General features: G+C 48.9%; 1 protein-coding gene across 1 annotated transcript in view; it reads right to left on the minus strand.

The window, feature by feature from the left end:
- Positions 1 to 16,555, minus strand: part of DELE1 (DAP3 binding cell death enhancer 1) — a 19,434-nt gene extending 2,879 nt beyond the window's left edge. Inside the window, exons 1-11 of the mRNA XM_086621684.1 lie at positions 16,449 to 16,555; positions 16,206 to 16,317; positions 15,894 to 16,014; positions 15,410 to 15,553; positions 8,774 to 8,829; positions 7,149 to 7,242; positions 6,288 to 6,430; positions 5,371 to 5,529; positions 4,347 to 4,439; positions 853 to 1,009; positions 341 to 605 (exon numbers count right to left, since the gene is read on the minus strand). Coding sequence (XP_086477810.1) covers positions 349 to 605; positions 853 to 1,009; positions 4,347 to 4,439; positions 5,371 to 5,529; positions 6,288 to 6,430; positions 7,149 to 7,242; positions 8,774 to 8,829; positions 15,410 to 15,553; positions 15,894 to 16,014; positions 16,206 to 16,317; positions 16,449 to 16,555 — 1,443 coding nt within the window. The 3' untranslated portion in view covers positions 341 to 348. The remainder of the gene's footprint in view (positions 1 to 340; positions 606 to 852; positions 1,010 to 4,346; positions 4,440 to 5,370; positions 5,530 to 6,287; positions 6,431 to 7,148; positions 7,243 to 8,773; positions 8,830 to 15,409; positions 15,554 to 15,893; positions 16,015 to 16,205; positions 16,318 to 16,448) is intronic.
- Positions 16,556 to 16,759: the final 204 nt, after the last annotated feature.

Genomic DNA, 16,759 nt, shown 5'->3' on the forward strand with positions numbered 1-16,759 from the left:
GAGTTATCTGCCAACATCACCACATGGCGCCTTGCAAACCCAGTGCAGGGTGTGCAGGGCTACTGGAATGAGAGCCCCAAATCACATCACCGTGGCACGGTGGGAGTCTATACATAGCTCCATATGTAGGAGCACAAGAAACGATCCTGGACTGGAAGGCAGAGGGGCAGATGACATGGTGGCCTAGGGGATATCACAAGGTTTATTCTCAAAACTCTGGTCTTTAAAAATGGCTCCTGCTCCGTTAACAGGAAGCTTTCTCTCTCCACTCACTGCTAGCCTGCTTCCAGCTCCGCTCGGACGAGGAAGGGCTGCCCTCCCTCCTGCTGGTTTCACTTACCCATCGCTCTAATAACAGCAGCGGTGGGGCTTCAAGCAGTGCAGCTCCAGCGGCGGTGCCCTGTTTCCCAGGGCACGGCTCCATCCCGCACCGCTGAGCAGCATCGTGTGGAGCCCCTCTGCACTCCGAGAGTGGGGCAGGGCGAGGGCAGGTTGTCCGGGCTGGGTGGCGTGGAGGCCTGCAGGCACACGCTCAGTAGCCCAGAAACAGGGGCTAGAGGAAGAGGCTCTTATTCCAGAAGGGAACGGATTCTCTGTTCGCACATCTGAAAGTACATTAAACCAAGATATTAATGATACATCCCAGTATGGGAACAGCTTCTCTCAGCCCAGCTGGAAATATCTGGTAAGAAGTGGAAAGAAGTGAGAAAGAGGAGTGCTCCCTTCAGCAAAAATGACTTCTTCTTGCCGTGTTCCCCGCGCTGCCTTTCCTCCGGCAACACGGGCCCCACTTTTATGGGGTCGTTACCCCACGCAGCCCCGCACACCCTCTTCCCCCGCCGCCCGTGGTACCTTCCACCTCCTCTTCTAACACTCGCAGCCTCTCCCGAGCGTTCCCGTTCCCCGCAGCAGCTGCCTCTCGGTAGTGTCTCATCGCTTCTGCCAGGTTCTGCTGCACTCCAAGGCCCTTCTCATAGCAAACGCCCACGTGATACCTGCTTTGGGCATCCTAGCCACGGGAGAAAGCACAGCAATCAGCCCCACACGATGGAGAAGTGACGGCAGCACACGGACGAAGAACAGAGAGTCTTTAACACCTTCTTTAAAGTTTACTGCTCTATCTTTGGTCACCTTCTTTAAGGTTTACTCCTCGATGTTCGCTCCCTCAGACCATATCTGCAGTAATTTAGTCCCTTCTCCAAGCACATGTGAAGCAGAGCCTCTTACCAGCTATCTCTGGCTCCGCTCCTTCCTATCCCTTTCCAATTAAATTCACCGATTTCCCTTCAACTCCAGGTCTGTGTCACGGGAACAAAGGAACTGCTGTCTCCGCAGAGCATCCCAATTGTCTCAAGGGTCAGAGCTAGAAGGACGTGGGCAGCCTGGACTGCACCCACATCCTGATCACACCCAAACCCTGCGCACGCCCTGTGGACTGCCCTCCTGCAGTTCACGCAGAAGTCTTGTGAAAACACAGCAAATGCCAGAGAGGCACTTGCTGCCAAGGGCTGGAAGATTCCCCTTGGCACCATCAGGCCTTCAACACGACAGTGCACCACTGTTTTGCTCAGCCCCACCTAATTATATTCCAGAAGAAACCTGAAGCAGCAGAAATGAAGCCAAGCAAACAAGCGCTCGAGAAAAAGCACGTGAAGTTCTCAGACACACGTAACTGCTGAGAGTGAACGAGAAAGTGGAGGATGTCACTGCAGATGGGTCAGTGAAGCCAAATCTGAACCCATGACATGTTTACGCGTCAGCTGTGCGCTTTATCTTTAAGATGCAACGGGAGGCAAAGGGTGTGACAGACAGCAAGACGATGGTCCTCAAGACATTGAAACGACGGCGTGGGCTAGTGGTCACAGAGACCTTTTCCAGCAAAAAGGGCAGCAACATGACTTGAAGAGTATGACTACCAGAACCATGATCTAAACAAGGCTTTGCAAAAAAAAGAAAAGAAGACAAAACAAAACAAAAAAGGAAATAAGTAGCAAGGTTTAATAAAGCCACGAGAAAAGAACATATTGCAAGTGTTGCTGTCTGGGATGTAGCTGGTAGAGGAAAGTGAAGAACTCAACGAGTGGGTGCTTTGCAAAATGTTGCACGTCTCAGTTTATGACAGCAATAAACTTGTTTAGAGATGAGATAAACATGTTGAAGGATTGGCACTTCAGATGTGATAAGAGACAGGGTTAAATAAGTACGGAGTATTCCACTGGCCAACTCTTACAGGATGAACACCTCAAAGACAAGACCACAAGGAGAAGAGATCCCCAAACCAGCATGGCATAAGTGACTGCGACGCGCTTTGAGATCCAAAGGTCAGATTCAGTTCCCCAACAACCCTCTTTACTATGGTTTTTATACTCTATGGTTGCACGCATGAAACAAGGGAAGATAAAAAGTGGTGACCGAAGTAAAACACGGTTCTCTGAAGCGTCGTTGTGTTCCCTCTCGGCTCCAGCACAGAGCAACAACCTGAGAGGGAAACACTGAACCCATGACTTTTCGTGCCCATTTTCCCTTTTTTGGAGTTGTAGCTAAACGGTGCCGTCCTTGCTTCACTCATATCCAGTGTTCTTTTAACCAACCAAACAGAAACATTACACCAGGGTAACGGGAAAAGAACATACTCATGGAGACCTTTTCCCAGCAGAAAACATGGAGTTACATCCCAGGGAGCTTATGCACAAGCCTGACAGCGAGGATGAGGCCGTGGTACACCCGCAGCCAGCATCCATTGGGAAGCAGAGATGAGGAAAGATGACTTGGTTCTGAGAACTGTCATGGCTGTGACCAAAACATGCAAAACACTGATCTACTGGGGGGTACTCCTGGGACCTGCAGTTACCTGCTACGTTTCCTGTTGTTAATGGCTTACTAGGCATTCAGTAAATGACAATCATCTATTTAATGAGATAAATCACTGTTATATTGTGCAGCACATCCACCTGACACCAGGCTGGAAGAAAGGAGTCAATGAGTCCCTAAAAGTGGGTGAAAACTGAAGTGGCAAAGTTTGCCAGTGATGCATGTCATTCAGGGTGATGGAACTTGCTGGAAAGAATTAATTAGAGAAGATCTCACAAGGCTAAGGGCGGGCAAGGCAATCACAGGGGAAACTTGAGTGTTGACAAATGCACAATGCTGCTTCTAGAAAGAAATTTGTGAGTCACTGTGATAGTTCCCCGAAACCATGGAGTCACTGTTCAGTGGCAAGCAAAAGGGCGAACAATATTTGGAATTATTGGAAGGGAATACAGAACAAAGCAGAGGATCTCATTATGTCTGATCCCTGGCATGCCTCCATCCTGAGTCCAGTTTTAGTCCAAGCACCTTAAAATGGCCAAAGGAGAATTAGAAAAATAGAGAGAAGACTGACAAGCAAAATGGAACAGCTTAACTACCTGGAGAGACAAACCAAACCAGCACTCTGCAGCCTGCGAAAGAGATGACTCGGAGAGGACATACTAAAGGGCGACAGAATCAGAAGTATTAGCCAGAAGAAGAGGGAATAGCTATTCATTATCTTCCATTGCACAAAAGCTGTGGGAACTGAAGTTAAAATGACCAAGTTCTTCGAAAAACCTAGCTATTACAATGCAGTGCAAGCTGAAAATGAGTGAACAATGTCACAGTGCTGTAAAGAACCAGAAGTGGGATGCAGAAATCTGGCTGCAAGACATGGGATGTCATACTTCTACTGCTCTGAGTGCCAGTGAGCATTCAGGAGCGGTACGATGCTGAGATTGTGGCACTATCCTTCAAAAAAAAAAGAACCTGGGTCACTTGGAGAAGTTCAACAGCAAGCAAGAAAATTGCTGGGGATCCAGACAACATGATGTGTGAGGATAAACTCAAACAATGGGGGAAGGCTGAATGGAGATTCAAGTATTTAAGTACTTTAAAGGTCCCTGCAAAGAAACAGAAACAGACTTTTCATCCTCTCTACAGAAGGGAAGAGATAACGGGCCAATTTTGAAGAACAGGTTCGAGACAGACACAATAAAGTTCTCAAAATGATACAGCAGCAAAAGAGTTTGACTGAAGAGGGTGTAGATGCTCCATACTCTAAACCTGTAAAATTATGCTAGATGAATATAAGCACCGGTGCTGTAAGAGCTACTCCAACCCAACACGGCTGTTTCTACATTCATGTTTTGTAGGTCTGTGCCCCGGGGCCCGTTTCTTCTTCAAAATGCACCAAGGCTCCACTCTGTCCTTTCAGACACCGTGGTAAAGTCCCGACACTCACTCCAATTTCCAAGAAGCCCTGAAATCTGCCACCTGTAACCTGCAATGATCCCAAACTGAGAACAATCATCGCTTACAAAGCCACTACTTACGCCGTTTTTCGCTGCCAGCAGCAGGTACTTCAGACCTCTCTTCTCCTTAGGTTGCAGCCCCCTCAGGTAGAACACTCCAAGATAAGCCTGTGCCTGCAACAAAAGCACGCGATACGAATCAGCCAGGATTTTGCCCCTTAATTACTCCAGTTCTTTCACTGATTTTGCTAGTTGCTCAAACGCTGGGGTTGCTGCGGCAAGGCAAGGTGTGCTAAGTACCCTGCTTGCTGCAGAGCCTGCTGAGAGAAGGAGGGTCTGTCCTAGGAAAAATCAGTCTGACACGGTGAACGCAAAAAATCACATTTGGTATATAGAACTCCGCTATACGTGCAATAGAATCAGCATATAACACTGTAAGACCCAGAATATCGTTTCAAACTTCACTGTGGTAGTCAGAGCCAGAGAACAGCTCCTACTCGTGAGCTGTCCGCAAGATACAGCAGATGCACTTCCTGGAACAGCATGCTACATGAGATACAGTCACTGCCAGAACGACTGGCATTCGCAACGCAAGATGGCACATGCCTAAATGCATCTCCTGAAGGGTGGGAAAGGAGGGCAGGGTACACAGATCCGTGGCGGATGAATCATCCTGAAAAGTCTCAGATACAAAACGAGGATCTGTTCTTACTTGAAGCATCTCACGGAAGCTGCTCCACCAAAGCAACCGGTACTCTCAGAATTGAGAGAAGGCGAAACGCGGAGCTACGCTTTCAACCGTCGGTCAGTTTTCCTAAGCCGATGACCTACGGTCATCTAATCTAAGAGGTGTCTAATCTAAGAGCCACATTAAAAAGCCCAACAGCAAAACAGACAACCAACACCGTTGACACAGCGGGTACCTAGTTGCCTCCCATGTTCAGCTAGGGCTGTCTCCCATACCCTGTCAGGAGTATGAATATGTAGGAAGCATTTTGCTTCCAGTCCCATAGATGCCACTTTCTAGGATGTCTTGTCGTTCACATCCCTTAGACAGGGTTCTCTGCAGGCTCCTCCTCTGAATTCGCGTGCTGTGGACGCTCACCTCTGTAATCCCAGCCACTGCTGCTTGCTCCAGGAAAGTCACTGCCTCCCGATGCCTGTCCCATTCGTTTTCAGGCCTGTGCCACAGGAGGTACCTAGCGTAGCGGTACTGTGCCATGGGGTGACAGCTGCTGGCCGCCTGGTAGTAATAAAAAGCTGCCTGGAAAAAAAGAGACAGGCGCTTGTGTGATTCAGGTAATACATGCCCTCATGGGTGACATGACTCCCCTCTGGCCAGGACAAGCTTAACCTCTCTGTCCAGATCTATCATAAGCTGCACACGCTCACCCCAGCAGCTCTCCCACACCTCCCCGCTGAAGAAGACGAGATTGTTCATGTGAGACAGCGGACTGCGACTGTACGAGAGCCCTCTAACCACCCTGCCTTCTCCGGTCACAACTCCCCGTGTTGAAGGGGGTGGCACCGGGCCAACAACAGCAAAGCTGACTCTGTGCCAACGGGGATCTACACAATTACACAAAACGAGCCGCCGTTGCGGATCTCTCCAGCTCCAGAAGATGCTGGCTGTGGCCAGCACGCACTAGGTGGCAGGCTGTAGTTACGGTACCCAAACCGGACTGCTCGAGATGTAAAGAAGCCCTCGGATGTGCAGTGCTGTTTTAAATACAGGAACATGACAGGTTTCTCCCTGGTACTCTCCCGGGTGCTAGTGGCACAGCCCTCCTACCTGTGAGAAGACCTCGGAAGCTATGAGAAAAGGGACTTCAGGAGCACATCTCTGAGGAGATCTATGACACTGAAGCCAGCAAACCCGCAGTTTATATTGTTTCCAGCATTTTCTAACGAGATTTCGGAGACTGTCACACCCATGCAAAAGGAGGAAAGCGCCTGCGCACCTAACACAGACCATTCTCCCAGTCTGTGCTGCAGATATACAACCCTACGAGCCACGGATACCTTTTCCAAGTCTTTTTCCGTGCCTCTGCCATGCTCGTAACACAGACCCACGTTGAACTGGGCTTTGCTGTAGCCTCGATCTGCTGCCAGTTTGAAGCAGGTAAAGGCTATCCTGTGACGGCCTGCTCTCATGCTTTCAATCCCTGAGAAGAACACAATGTTAAAAAACAGGGGAAAAGAAAACAGATGGAATGCAGCCTCAATCGCAGCAATCTCCCCCACACCTACTGGGCCTTCCTCGGCCCGTGCCAAGTGCTCCGGTCCATTTCTGGCTGGCTCACCAACCCTCACTCCACAGGACCAAAGTTTCCACAGGAAAAATGGCAACGCTGCGTTTTAGGGATTTTTCTAGTCTCGTTGCAAAGAAGGATCACGGGCTAACACAACGTATGGCTCGCACAGACGCGGCTCGCTTTTTTGGTGCTGCAACTAGTGGTGTATATAGGGCAGGGATTTTTTTTCTTAGATCCTTGCATCTTCCTCCAGCTCTTCTTAGAGTTGCAATTCTGCAATTGCTTTTCCAGCTGGCCAGGAAGATGGAGATCTCGGACGACGAAAAAGGATACAAGGATACGACAGCTCGTGTTGTAAAAAAGACAGAGATGGCTTAATTTCCAACTACAGATGTCAGGACAACAGTGCAGGCTTCAACCAAGCCTGGATTTAAATATGCTGATATAAATCAGGTGGCAGGATGGGACAAAGGGCAATAAATCTCTCAAAGCACAGTTGAAATTGCTGAAAGGAGGCTTCAGCTTGGGTATGTGCCATCTCTGCCTTCACACTAGACCTGCAACAATTTGGAGGTCCTTCAGGAAGAGAAATGTGTGGTTTAAGGACAAAAATGCAAGTCCACATTACCGAGGATATTCAATGCAATGGAAATGTCAATCCGGAAAATCTGCTGCAATTGGACAGCGGCTTCCTCCAAACGCCCTCGCTGAGCTGGGTCACCCTGAGGGGTTAAAGAAAAAAGCTGTTAAGACAGCAAAACCATACAAACCCTCCATGAGATTCTTTCTTGGAAACCGAGCAGTGAGACGCATTTGTGCTGTACTATAGTTATCAAGAGGGTGATGTAATCTGGTGTCATGTGTCCACAAACAGATCTCCCTCTCCTACACAGCCATCTAGTTCAGGAAGCTGTATGGACATTGCTCGCTTCCCTGCTGGCCTGGGAGCTTGGTGTAGCCTCTTGGACATCACCAGACCTTTCAGAACGTAGCAAATATCTGATACCACTCCTAACACCTCCCCCCACCTTCAAAAACAACATCAGCCCTTGCTCACCCTCCTGCATCACACCAACAGCACAAACAGCTCTGCCCAACACGCACGGACACATCTGTAAATGTTTCGCACGATTCGAGCCGAGCCCGCGCTGTCAGCTTCCCGCACACCGCACACTCCCGATAAAACCCGGCACAGCAGAGTCAGTGTCTTCTCTTCCTGAGTAACGATCAGGATTTTTGACTGGGGGGTGGGAGGTGGGTTGCTGCAGCGTACAAACGTAGCGCCACGGAGCGGCAGCAGCGCTCGCTGCGTGCCAGCTCGGGCGGCTCTGCGCTCGGGCGAGTCCCGCGGCAAAGATGCCCCTTTGCCACCCGAGACACGGACCGATTCCCCTCCTCTCCCGAGACCTGCGCTGCGACCTACGTCTTCCTACAGAGAGTGGCACCTCCCAGGGTGGGGAGCGCGACGCTCACCCCTCAGCAGAACCAGCGAATGCCCTTCTGGTGGGGCAGCAGAAGTCACTTCCATGGCAAAGAGAGGATTCCACTCTGCTAAACACTGAACTCATCTCCACTCTGCTCGCAGTGTCCTTGAGGAATTGCTCAGCCGACTGATTTTCAAAATGGGGAATTGTCTGCACCTAAGACTGTGAATTGCCAGGAATTAGCGGGTTTAATCACAAGAACAATAAGATAATTTACGGCCTTGTGACTCTCAAGCTGATGCACCCTCTCCAAGCCCAAAGTGTCACCCTCTCTATAAGAGACAAGAGCCAGCCCTGATTCGCAGCTTTAGGAGGAGTGACACCACCCTCTCCAGTCATGGGTTGTCTCGTAAAAACCAAAATAGCAACAGCATGTAATCACCTTGGGAAAGATTGCATCAAAATGCAAATACACAAGAACAGACTAGGTCTACTGGATAGGGTTTTGTTTTCTTTTTTTTCATTTGTTTTGGTTTTGTGTGTTGGGTTTTTTTGCCATTTTCTTTCAGTGCTTCTCTACTAGCACCACTGTTACACAGACATCTTCTAGGATGGAGATGCAAGTCTGTAGTTCCTGGAACTTTGCTCTGGCTAAAGCAGAGGGCAGCACACCACATCTCTCTTTCTTCTGGCCTCCAGCTGTGCAGGGCAGAAAAGAGTCTTTCGTGTGAGTAGATTGCTCAGGCTGTGCTTGGGGTCACACCGAGACGTCTTCCTGTAGGGAAGAGGCTTCAGGCGCGGACTGAGGGTGTGAAAAATGAAAGCCTACCTTCGCACCGTGGAGAACTGGCCCCAAGCTGGAGCTCCCAGGGATGTGGAACTTGCCTAAATTAAAAAAAAAAAAAAAAAAGGAACAAAAAAAGCAGGATTAAGCAATGCTGCATCCTTGTCTCTTCTTCCTCTACCCATCTTCTCTATTCCACTGCTCTTTCCTAGAGGACCAATCGCCCACCCAGTCAGGGACATGAAGAATGGAAGGAACACCAACCAGTCTGACCTCTGTATCAAAAGCAACCGAGTGCCCCAAGAATACAGTCCTGTAACCTGCAGCTGGCTAAGCCACCTCCTCCAGAGAGGCCCCCAGTCTTGATCTGAAGACACCAAAACTTCAGAGAAATCTCCCCCTTCTTCTAAAAGTTTGTTCCAGCAACTTGTAATTTAATGCTTTAAACCTCTGCTTCATTTCAAATTAAAATACATCTGGTTTCTTCTCCCAGGCGCTGGCTCTTGTGGGCTTTTTTCCCTCTTTACTAAAAAGCCCATTCTCCTTTTGAAAGTCCTGATATGACTAATCAGCTCCTCTTGATTCTTGTCTGCGATTCTAAACAGACTGTGCCGTTCCTGTCTTTCAACTGAAGTACTTTTCTGCCCGAGTTGATTAATTTTATGACTTTTTGCCACTACTCCTGAATTTTCAACATTGTTATTGAAGCGTGGACCCTTTCACCAGTGTCACAGGAAGGGTAAAATTGCCTCCTTATTCAAATTCATAACCGCCTAGTTTGCATGTACCAGAACTGGGCTCCAGCTCCCTTTGCCCAGGGCATCACGCCGAGATCTCATGCTCAGGTGCCTGCCTCCCTAGCTGTTTTCCAGGTGATTTCTTTCCAGGGTAGAGTTCTGCTTCTGCAAGAGGATGGTCAGACGTGCTATCCTGGCTCCACCAGATGCAGGCTTAGATTATCACCCCAGAGTACCCCACTTGCTCATCGCTGCCCTCTGAGATACCCCGGCACGACGGTGTGTTCAGCCACTATCAGCTTCAATCAGAATTATCCGACAAAAGCATCTACAGCAAAAGCCACCCCGCTCTTAACGGGACCGTGCTGGAAGGGATTACACAGGCACCGACCCCAGCTACGCTAAGAGGACGGTGACCTCCAGCAAAGAGGACGAACAAGCCGGGGCTGACGGAGGCCGCGTATTTTTAACCCGAATCACCGCAAGCAGCCGGATGCCACCGGGCACCTAACGCCAGGTGCTGAAACCTGGGTGGCTTCAAGCCAGTGCTGCTAAGGCCAAGAAGAGCACGGAGCTAACATGGGTGAAAAATCAGTCTTTTTTGGGAACCAGTTCCTTGGTTCCTGGCACTACATGGCTCCGTAATCAGCACAGCAGCAGAAATGAGCGTGCAAGGGGCAGGACTGCTTCTTGCAGTGCCTGCACCGTCCTACAACGCACATGAAGCCGTGGCCTGTGTTCCAGCTGCAGCCTCATTATTCCCAGATAAACAATTCCCCTCTGGCTGTATTAAAATGTATTTTATCTGAACAAGCCCCACTCACCCAACAAGCCAGATTGCTACGGCAAACACAATTCCTATTCATCATTCCATCAAAAGTAACATAATCTGTGAATTTATTAGCTGTGCTTTACATTTATTTTCAGATCAGGCATAAAATTATCTGATCTTTCTCACTGTAAGACTCTCTCTCTCTTGTTCAGGTATCTCCCTCATGATGTAATTTGGGTTTTTTGCCATACATACAACCGCAAATCTCATGGAAAAAATGCCTGTATTAAAAATTCTCCCGACTATTTGTTTAAACAACATGAGTACATTCATGCTTTCAAGAAGCTTTACATTTGGCACAGACATCTACTCCTACATCAGAAATTCGTCGTTTACTGAGAAAACATGCTGCAATTTGGACAAACGATTAACCCACGAAAAATAAACATAAACTAATTCTGAATTTTATCAGCTTGCAAAACTGTCTCATGCCCCACTCCCACCGGAAATCCCTCCTCAACCAAATCCCAGTAATCCCCCCAGATTAGAGTTACCACTCCTGGAGAGCGTAAGGTCGTTTGGAAGAAAACACAGGGACCAACTGATCCCGACACTCAGTCTCATCTCCTGAAGGACCAGACTAACAAATCCTCTCGGAACTCACCTTTGATTTGAGGCTTACCCAGCCCCAAAATTCTTCACGGATATCACGATCTTTAAGACTCGCCTGTTTCAGAGCAGCTGCCTCAACTCCAGGCACAGAATCTGAACACAACGCTTGGGTTCCTTCGGCAGTAAATAGAGAAATAAAAGCACCTCCAGGCAGCACAGCATCTCATCCCACTTCGGCAGAACGAGATGACCAGCTTAGATTAACCTTCAGCCTGACACTGGTTAATACTAGCTCACCCCAACTGCCTGTTTCTCACTTCCCAACGAATGGTCAAGCTTCAGCAGGACTTCATAGCAACCAGGCGTTGAAGAAATCCATTGCTGTATCGCACGCCCAGAGCCACGTTCAATTATTCTTAAGGTTGGGTGTTCAAAGCACACAAAAGCTGGGAGTAACACAGTTGGAATTTTCTGTGCAACCTTATTTCTACTTCTTCAGAGGTGTGCTATGATGTAACATGACTCTGTATCTTTTTTCCAGGCAACCTTGCAGCTTTCAGTGTACTGAATGCCCAATGCTCACATACTCAGCAACTAATAAATATTTTGTATTTCCCCACTGTTCATCCTGTACTAATCCAGTGTTGTTCAAAGCTAGCTCCAAAAGAAGAATTAATAACCTTCTCGTAGACAGTCTAGATTGCTCATCCCAAAACATCCAAACGCTCCACAAGAATGAATTCACAACAAGAGCTGGACAAAATCCAGGATTTCTGCCTCATGGAAAATTTTAGTGTTTCCAATTGGTTTCATTGTGCTTTGAAATGAAAACACACTTCTGAAATGTCTGTAATCTCAGAATTGAAATAACGAATTTTACAGTTCTGCCAGGGGTAAAATACAACTCCCCAGGGCAGCATTCAGCTGCTGCAACACTGAGACTGGCTGTAATCACCTGCTTGTTCACTATGTGCCTTCAACTTTCAGCAGAAAAGCTTTGAGAGAGGCATGAATTGCATGAAAAAAATAGGATGCCATCATGCACAGCTGAGGACTCGCTGATAATAATATCCAGGATGCTATTTATAGCAACTTTTAAATGAATTTCCTAAAGTTTTCTTTTTAAATACACTAAAAGTACTAGATTCTGTCGCACTGTGTTGTGTTAAAACTGGAATGGCTCATCTGCAAAGCTGGGATGTTTGGAGCTGACAGCAGTAGCAGATTGTCACTGTACATGCAGACCAGCACCAGCAAGTCTGGAAATCAACTGAAACACTGAAAGAAAGGGTAAGGACGTGGAATTCTCTCTAGAAGGTCCTTTGCCATTGCTGGCAACAGCAGACTGGAGAAGTGAAGGTACATTCTGCTCCACTCTGAGATCTGGAGGTCTGTTCTCTAATGGCAAGACTTTGCTACCAGACTCCCTTGCATGATCTGCCAGGTGTCTGTCCTTCCCTTCCTTCTGCTCTCCCCAGTTCTCGCTGCCTTCTGATTTAGCCAGCCTCATTCTCTTTCGGTAGCTAAACACCAGGGAAAAACAAACAAACAAACAAACAAATCCTAAACCTTAAGCAGCTTTTTCTTTAGAAAGCGAAACACACTCTGAGAGAAAAGTAAGACCAAGACATCACCAGGCTTCACTGTAAAACTTTCCACGGAAAGATCCACAGGTCTTCTCGCCTTACAAAACTATGCCTTTTTTCCGACTCTTCAGTGAAAATTACTGAATCTCTTCACCCTGACTCTCCTCAATAAATTCCCACAAAATGGCTGCACAGCATAATGGAAGAATGTAACCTGAGGACTTATGTATTGAGCAAAATCAAATTATTTCTGACATGTATTACGTCTGACAACTGACAGTTGCAGATGCTTGGGCAGAAAGTGTAAGGAACAGGGATTATAAAGTCACGCTTTTCCTGGCAGAACTTTCCAGCAATCAGCTGTTCTCTGATCTTCTGAGCAGGAGGTTTCGGCTGGACCAATTAAGTTTAATTCGAATGTGTAATTTTACCTAATCATTTCTTGGAACTCGTCTGTACTTCTGGCCTGTAGCAACGAGTTCCACAATTTACCTGTGCCCTGGCCAAGCACATGCTGCCTTTTGCCTTTTTTCAAACCCACTATCTGAGCACTTCTGTGCTGCCTGTTAACACGTGCCTTGTGAAAAATATTTTCTCTGTTCACCTTCCCTCGACACCTTTAGTTTCACAGAGCACTAGCACTCCCTTTGCCACCTCTTTTTTTGAGCTGAAGAGTCAGTCTCTATTTCTACGTAATTGTCTCCTTGTCATCCTCCTTTTCTACGCCATTTTTGTTACTGTTTTTAGGACAGAATGTCTTTTCCTGAAGTGTTCAAGATGTGGCTGCATCATAGACTTAGACAAACCTGCGATACTGTCTTGTCCTCAGTTCCTTCCTTTACAATAATTAACATTTAATTGGCCTCACTGCTGCTGAGCACTGACTTAACCTTATCAAAAAACATATCCGTGGTGACTTTAAATGTTCCCTCTGCAACATAATTATTAATTTGACACTCCTCATTCTGTGTGTGTATTTACAGCTACACTCCCCTGCGTATACTAATTTAACCTACCTTGGCATCACCCTGGTTTTAGTTCTTGTGCAATCTTTTGCTGTGACTTTCACAGTTGACTGTCCTGAATAATCTCGTAACATTTGCTTCTTCTGTCACCTCACTCATCACCTCTTTTTTCCAAATCATTGCTGACTGTGCTCAACAGCACAGGTTTCAACAAAGGACTTAGGGGAATCCACCCATAACGGCTCTCAATTGTGAAAACTGTTTACTGTATGTTAAGGAGTTACTAGCCCAAGACTAGCCCCTTCATCTTCCTTCACATGGGCTTTATTTCTCCAGATAGCTCTGGTTTAGGTCCAGGCTAAATGATTTTCAGAAAGCTAAAAGCTGGAAAATCCTGCTCCATGTGCCTGTTGACTTCTCCAAAGAACTCTTAATGGATTTACAACTCTCAAGTCTCTGCAATGGCACAAGCTAGCCCGAGAAAGGGCTTCCTAAATCCTTCCAAGACCTTTGATTCCTTGATATAGCACATTCATCCCGGCATCTAACATCTCTATTCTGTAACACAGTTTTTATCAATTTAGAACTACCTTTTTTGCAGTTCTGCAGCTCAAACAATCTCCCCCTTTTTAAAAGCCAGTGTCCCAATTCGCCAGTGTTAATTCTTCTGGCCATCCAGCAGATTTAAGCCCTGGATTACATACCATCATTAGAAGCTCAGCAATTTCATAGCTTCTGAAGAACATCTGAACAAAGAGCACGCGGCCTTAGTGACTTGTCACTGCTCAGTTTATCAGTTTGCCTAAAAGCTCTTCCTATTGACTCTCAGTAGGAAACTGTTTGTGAGACACAGACACACGTTCACTCCTGAATGTTCAGCTGTGCCAACTGAAGGCATCGCTGTCTCCACTTATTCCCCACCACTTCTCCCCCACCGCTTCTCCCAGAGGTCCGTGTCCAGTAATGTGCCAGTGAGGTAGTGTGTTTGAGTGCTTCTTAATATGCTCCAGGCAAAAGCAGATGGGTTAAACAGTCTAATTGGCAGTTTAGGTAAATTAACCTGGCTGTTTTCCTGGAGCTAATTAGGAGACATGGAAACAAAATGCTCCATTTGCCAACTGATGGGAACGGTAACCTCTGGCAGGAGATGGCTTTGATAAGCAGTGATGGGCAGTAGTTTAAACCAGCACAGAAGAAACCAAAAATCTGGAAGAAAGCAAAGAATGGGGAACTCCTCTGACCTTTTCTGCAACACCTCACATCACCTAGTCAGCATCTGTGGGATGGCTTTTTTATGTGCCTCTTCTACACCACGATCACATGATGTCCCCCTTTCTACCTGCTCCAGGCTTCCTGCTTCTAACAATTTTCCTAAAGCCATCATTAGTGTTTATACATCTAGTGAGCAGCCCTATTGTAGGCCTCATCTGATCTTCCTCAATATGACTTTAAATTTAACACGTTAAGACATGCTTTCCTGGATGAGACTTTGATTTTTCTGAAGTATATCCTCCTATTTTTATAAAACTCCTTTTGATAAGAATATCTCTGATAACTCCTTCCACGGTCTTATCTACAGCATCAGCACCTGGAAATACATCCTCATCTTCCAGAAATAAAAGAATTCCTTTAGTGTCACACCAGGTACATAAGTGTCCCAGATCAATGGTGCACTATTCACCCGAATCCTTCTGACTGCAAACATCTGTCCACAATAAAAGAACAGAAATTGGATGCTGTAGTCAGGTCACTATGGCAGACAGTATTGGGAAAGACGATGTCACCCACACAGTCACAGCACAGGCTCCTCCTTGCCTTCAGGAACTTTCTTCCTCCTGTCTCTGGATCCCTGATTCATCTCTATGATAAAGCTCTGTCTTTCCACTCTAACCTATCTCCTCAAGCATCAATAAACCGCTACACACTTCTTGGCTCCTAGCTTTGCCCCGGGGAAACTCAGAGACTGAGAAGTCCTTCTGCCACAAGCATGGGGTACCCATTGCACATACCTACTTCTGCCCAGGGCTGGCTCTCTCCTTGCCCTGCTGGGATGCCTGAGGATGGATTCTCTGGTAGAACCTCTGGATTTGCTTTCTGCAGGAAGCGGGACCCCAGCTGCTCACTGCGACAGCTGGCTGAAGCTTCAGTCACCACTGAAATACAGAGCACAAAAGCAGCATCTGCTTTAGGAGACACCACCAGACGGTCTATCTACCTAGTGTCCTCTGCTCTGACCACAAAGCCGAGTAGGAGGAAAGTTCCTCGAGCAGAGTCCAGAAGAGAAAACAAAGGTAAGGGCGTGTGGGATGGCACCAGACCATTAAGAAATGGTGAGATACCCCTGACAGATACCACTACTCTCCCCAAAGAGCTTGAAGGCGGGTGGTCAGCTTCTCGTAGCAGCTCTCTTCCAGCCGTAGTTACCATGTCCCGAGGCGGCAGCCCTGTCCCACAGCCCTCCCAGAACCCCTTCTCTCGAGCCAGCGCTGCTACCTGTCTGCCGGGAGGGCACGGACGAAATCCAGCGGGCCGGGGGCTCCCTCCTGGCGTCGGGCAGGGACCTCAGCCACGAGACGTGCCTGACCAGCTGCACGAGCAGCGCCCCGAGCGCTCCCTGCAGGAGAGCAGGCCCGGGTCAGGGAGAACAGCGCCGCTCCCTCCTCCTGTCCCGGCCCCACAGCGGCTCCTCTCCCAGCAGCCCGCGCACCCCCCACCATCCCCTCTCAGCCCCCAAATTCTTCCGGCGACCTCCCTCCCTCCCTCCCTCCCTCCCCGCGGGCCGCCCGGCCCCGCGCTGCCCCTCACCCAGGCGGCTGCCTCCAGCACGGAGTAGCGGGACGCCGGGCCGGGCAGCGGCTGCTGCCCTCCTCCTCCTCCTCCTCCTCCTCGCTCCCGGCCATGCTGACCAGCGGGCGCTCTGAAACGACCACAGAACACGGCCGTGAAGGCACCAACCAGCCCCCAGACCCGCCTTCCCGCCGAGCCGCCCCACGCGGGCGGCGGGACACCGGGCCAGCGCCGCGGCCCGCGCCGCCGGGCAGCACTCACCGCTCGGGGCTGCGGCCGCGGCCGTCGGGCGGCTGTGCGGCGCAGGCGGGGCGGGCGGGGGGCGGCCGGCGGCGGCCCGGGCCGCGGCCCAGCAGCAGCCGCCACATCCCGCCCGCGGGACCACAGAGAGGGCGCGTTGCCGAGCGACGGCGGCCCGGGCCATAGAGAGGGGCGGAGAGGCCGAGGGGGACGCGCTGATCCCGGCGGGCTTCCCGCGGGGTGCAGGCGGCCCCCACAGCGGGCTACGCGGAGAGCGAAGCCCGCACGGGCAAAGCACCGGGGAACGGGTTTAGGCGGCCCGAGCCCATGGG

The sequence above is a fragment of the Tauraco erythrolophus genome, chromosome 16, assembly GCF_009769465.1.
Source record: "Tauraco erythrolophus isolate bTauEry1 chromosome 16, bTauEry1.pri, whole genome shotgun sequence".
NCBI classification, from domain to species: Eukaryota; Metazoa; Chordata; class Aves; order Musophagiformes; family Musophagidae; genus Tauraco; species Tauraco erythrolophus.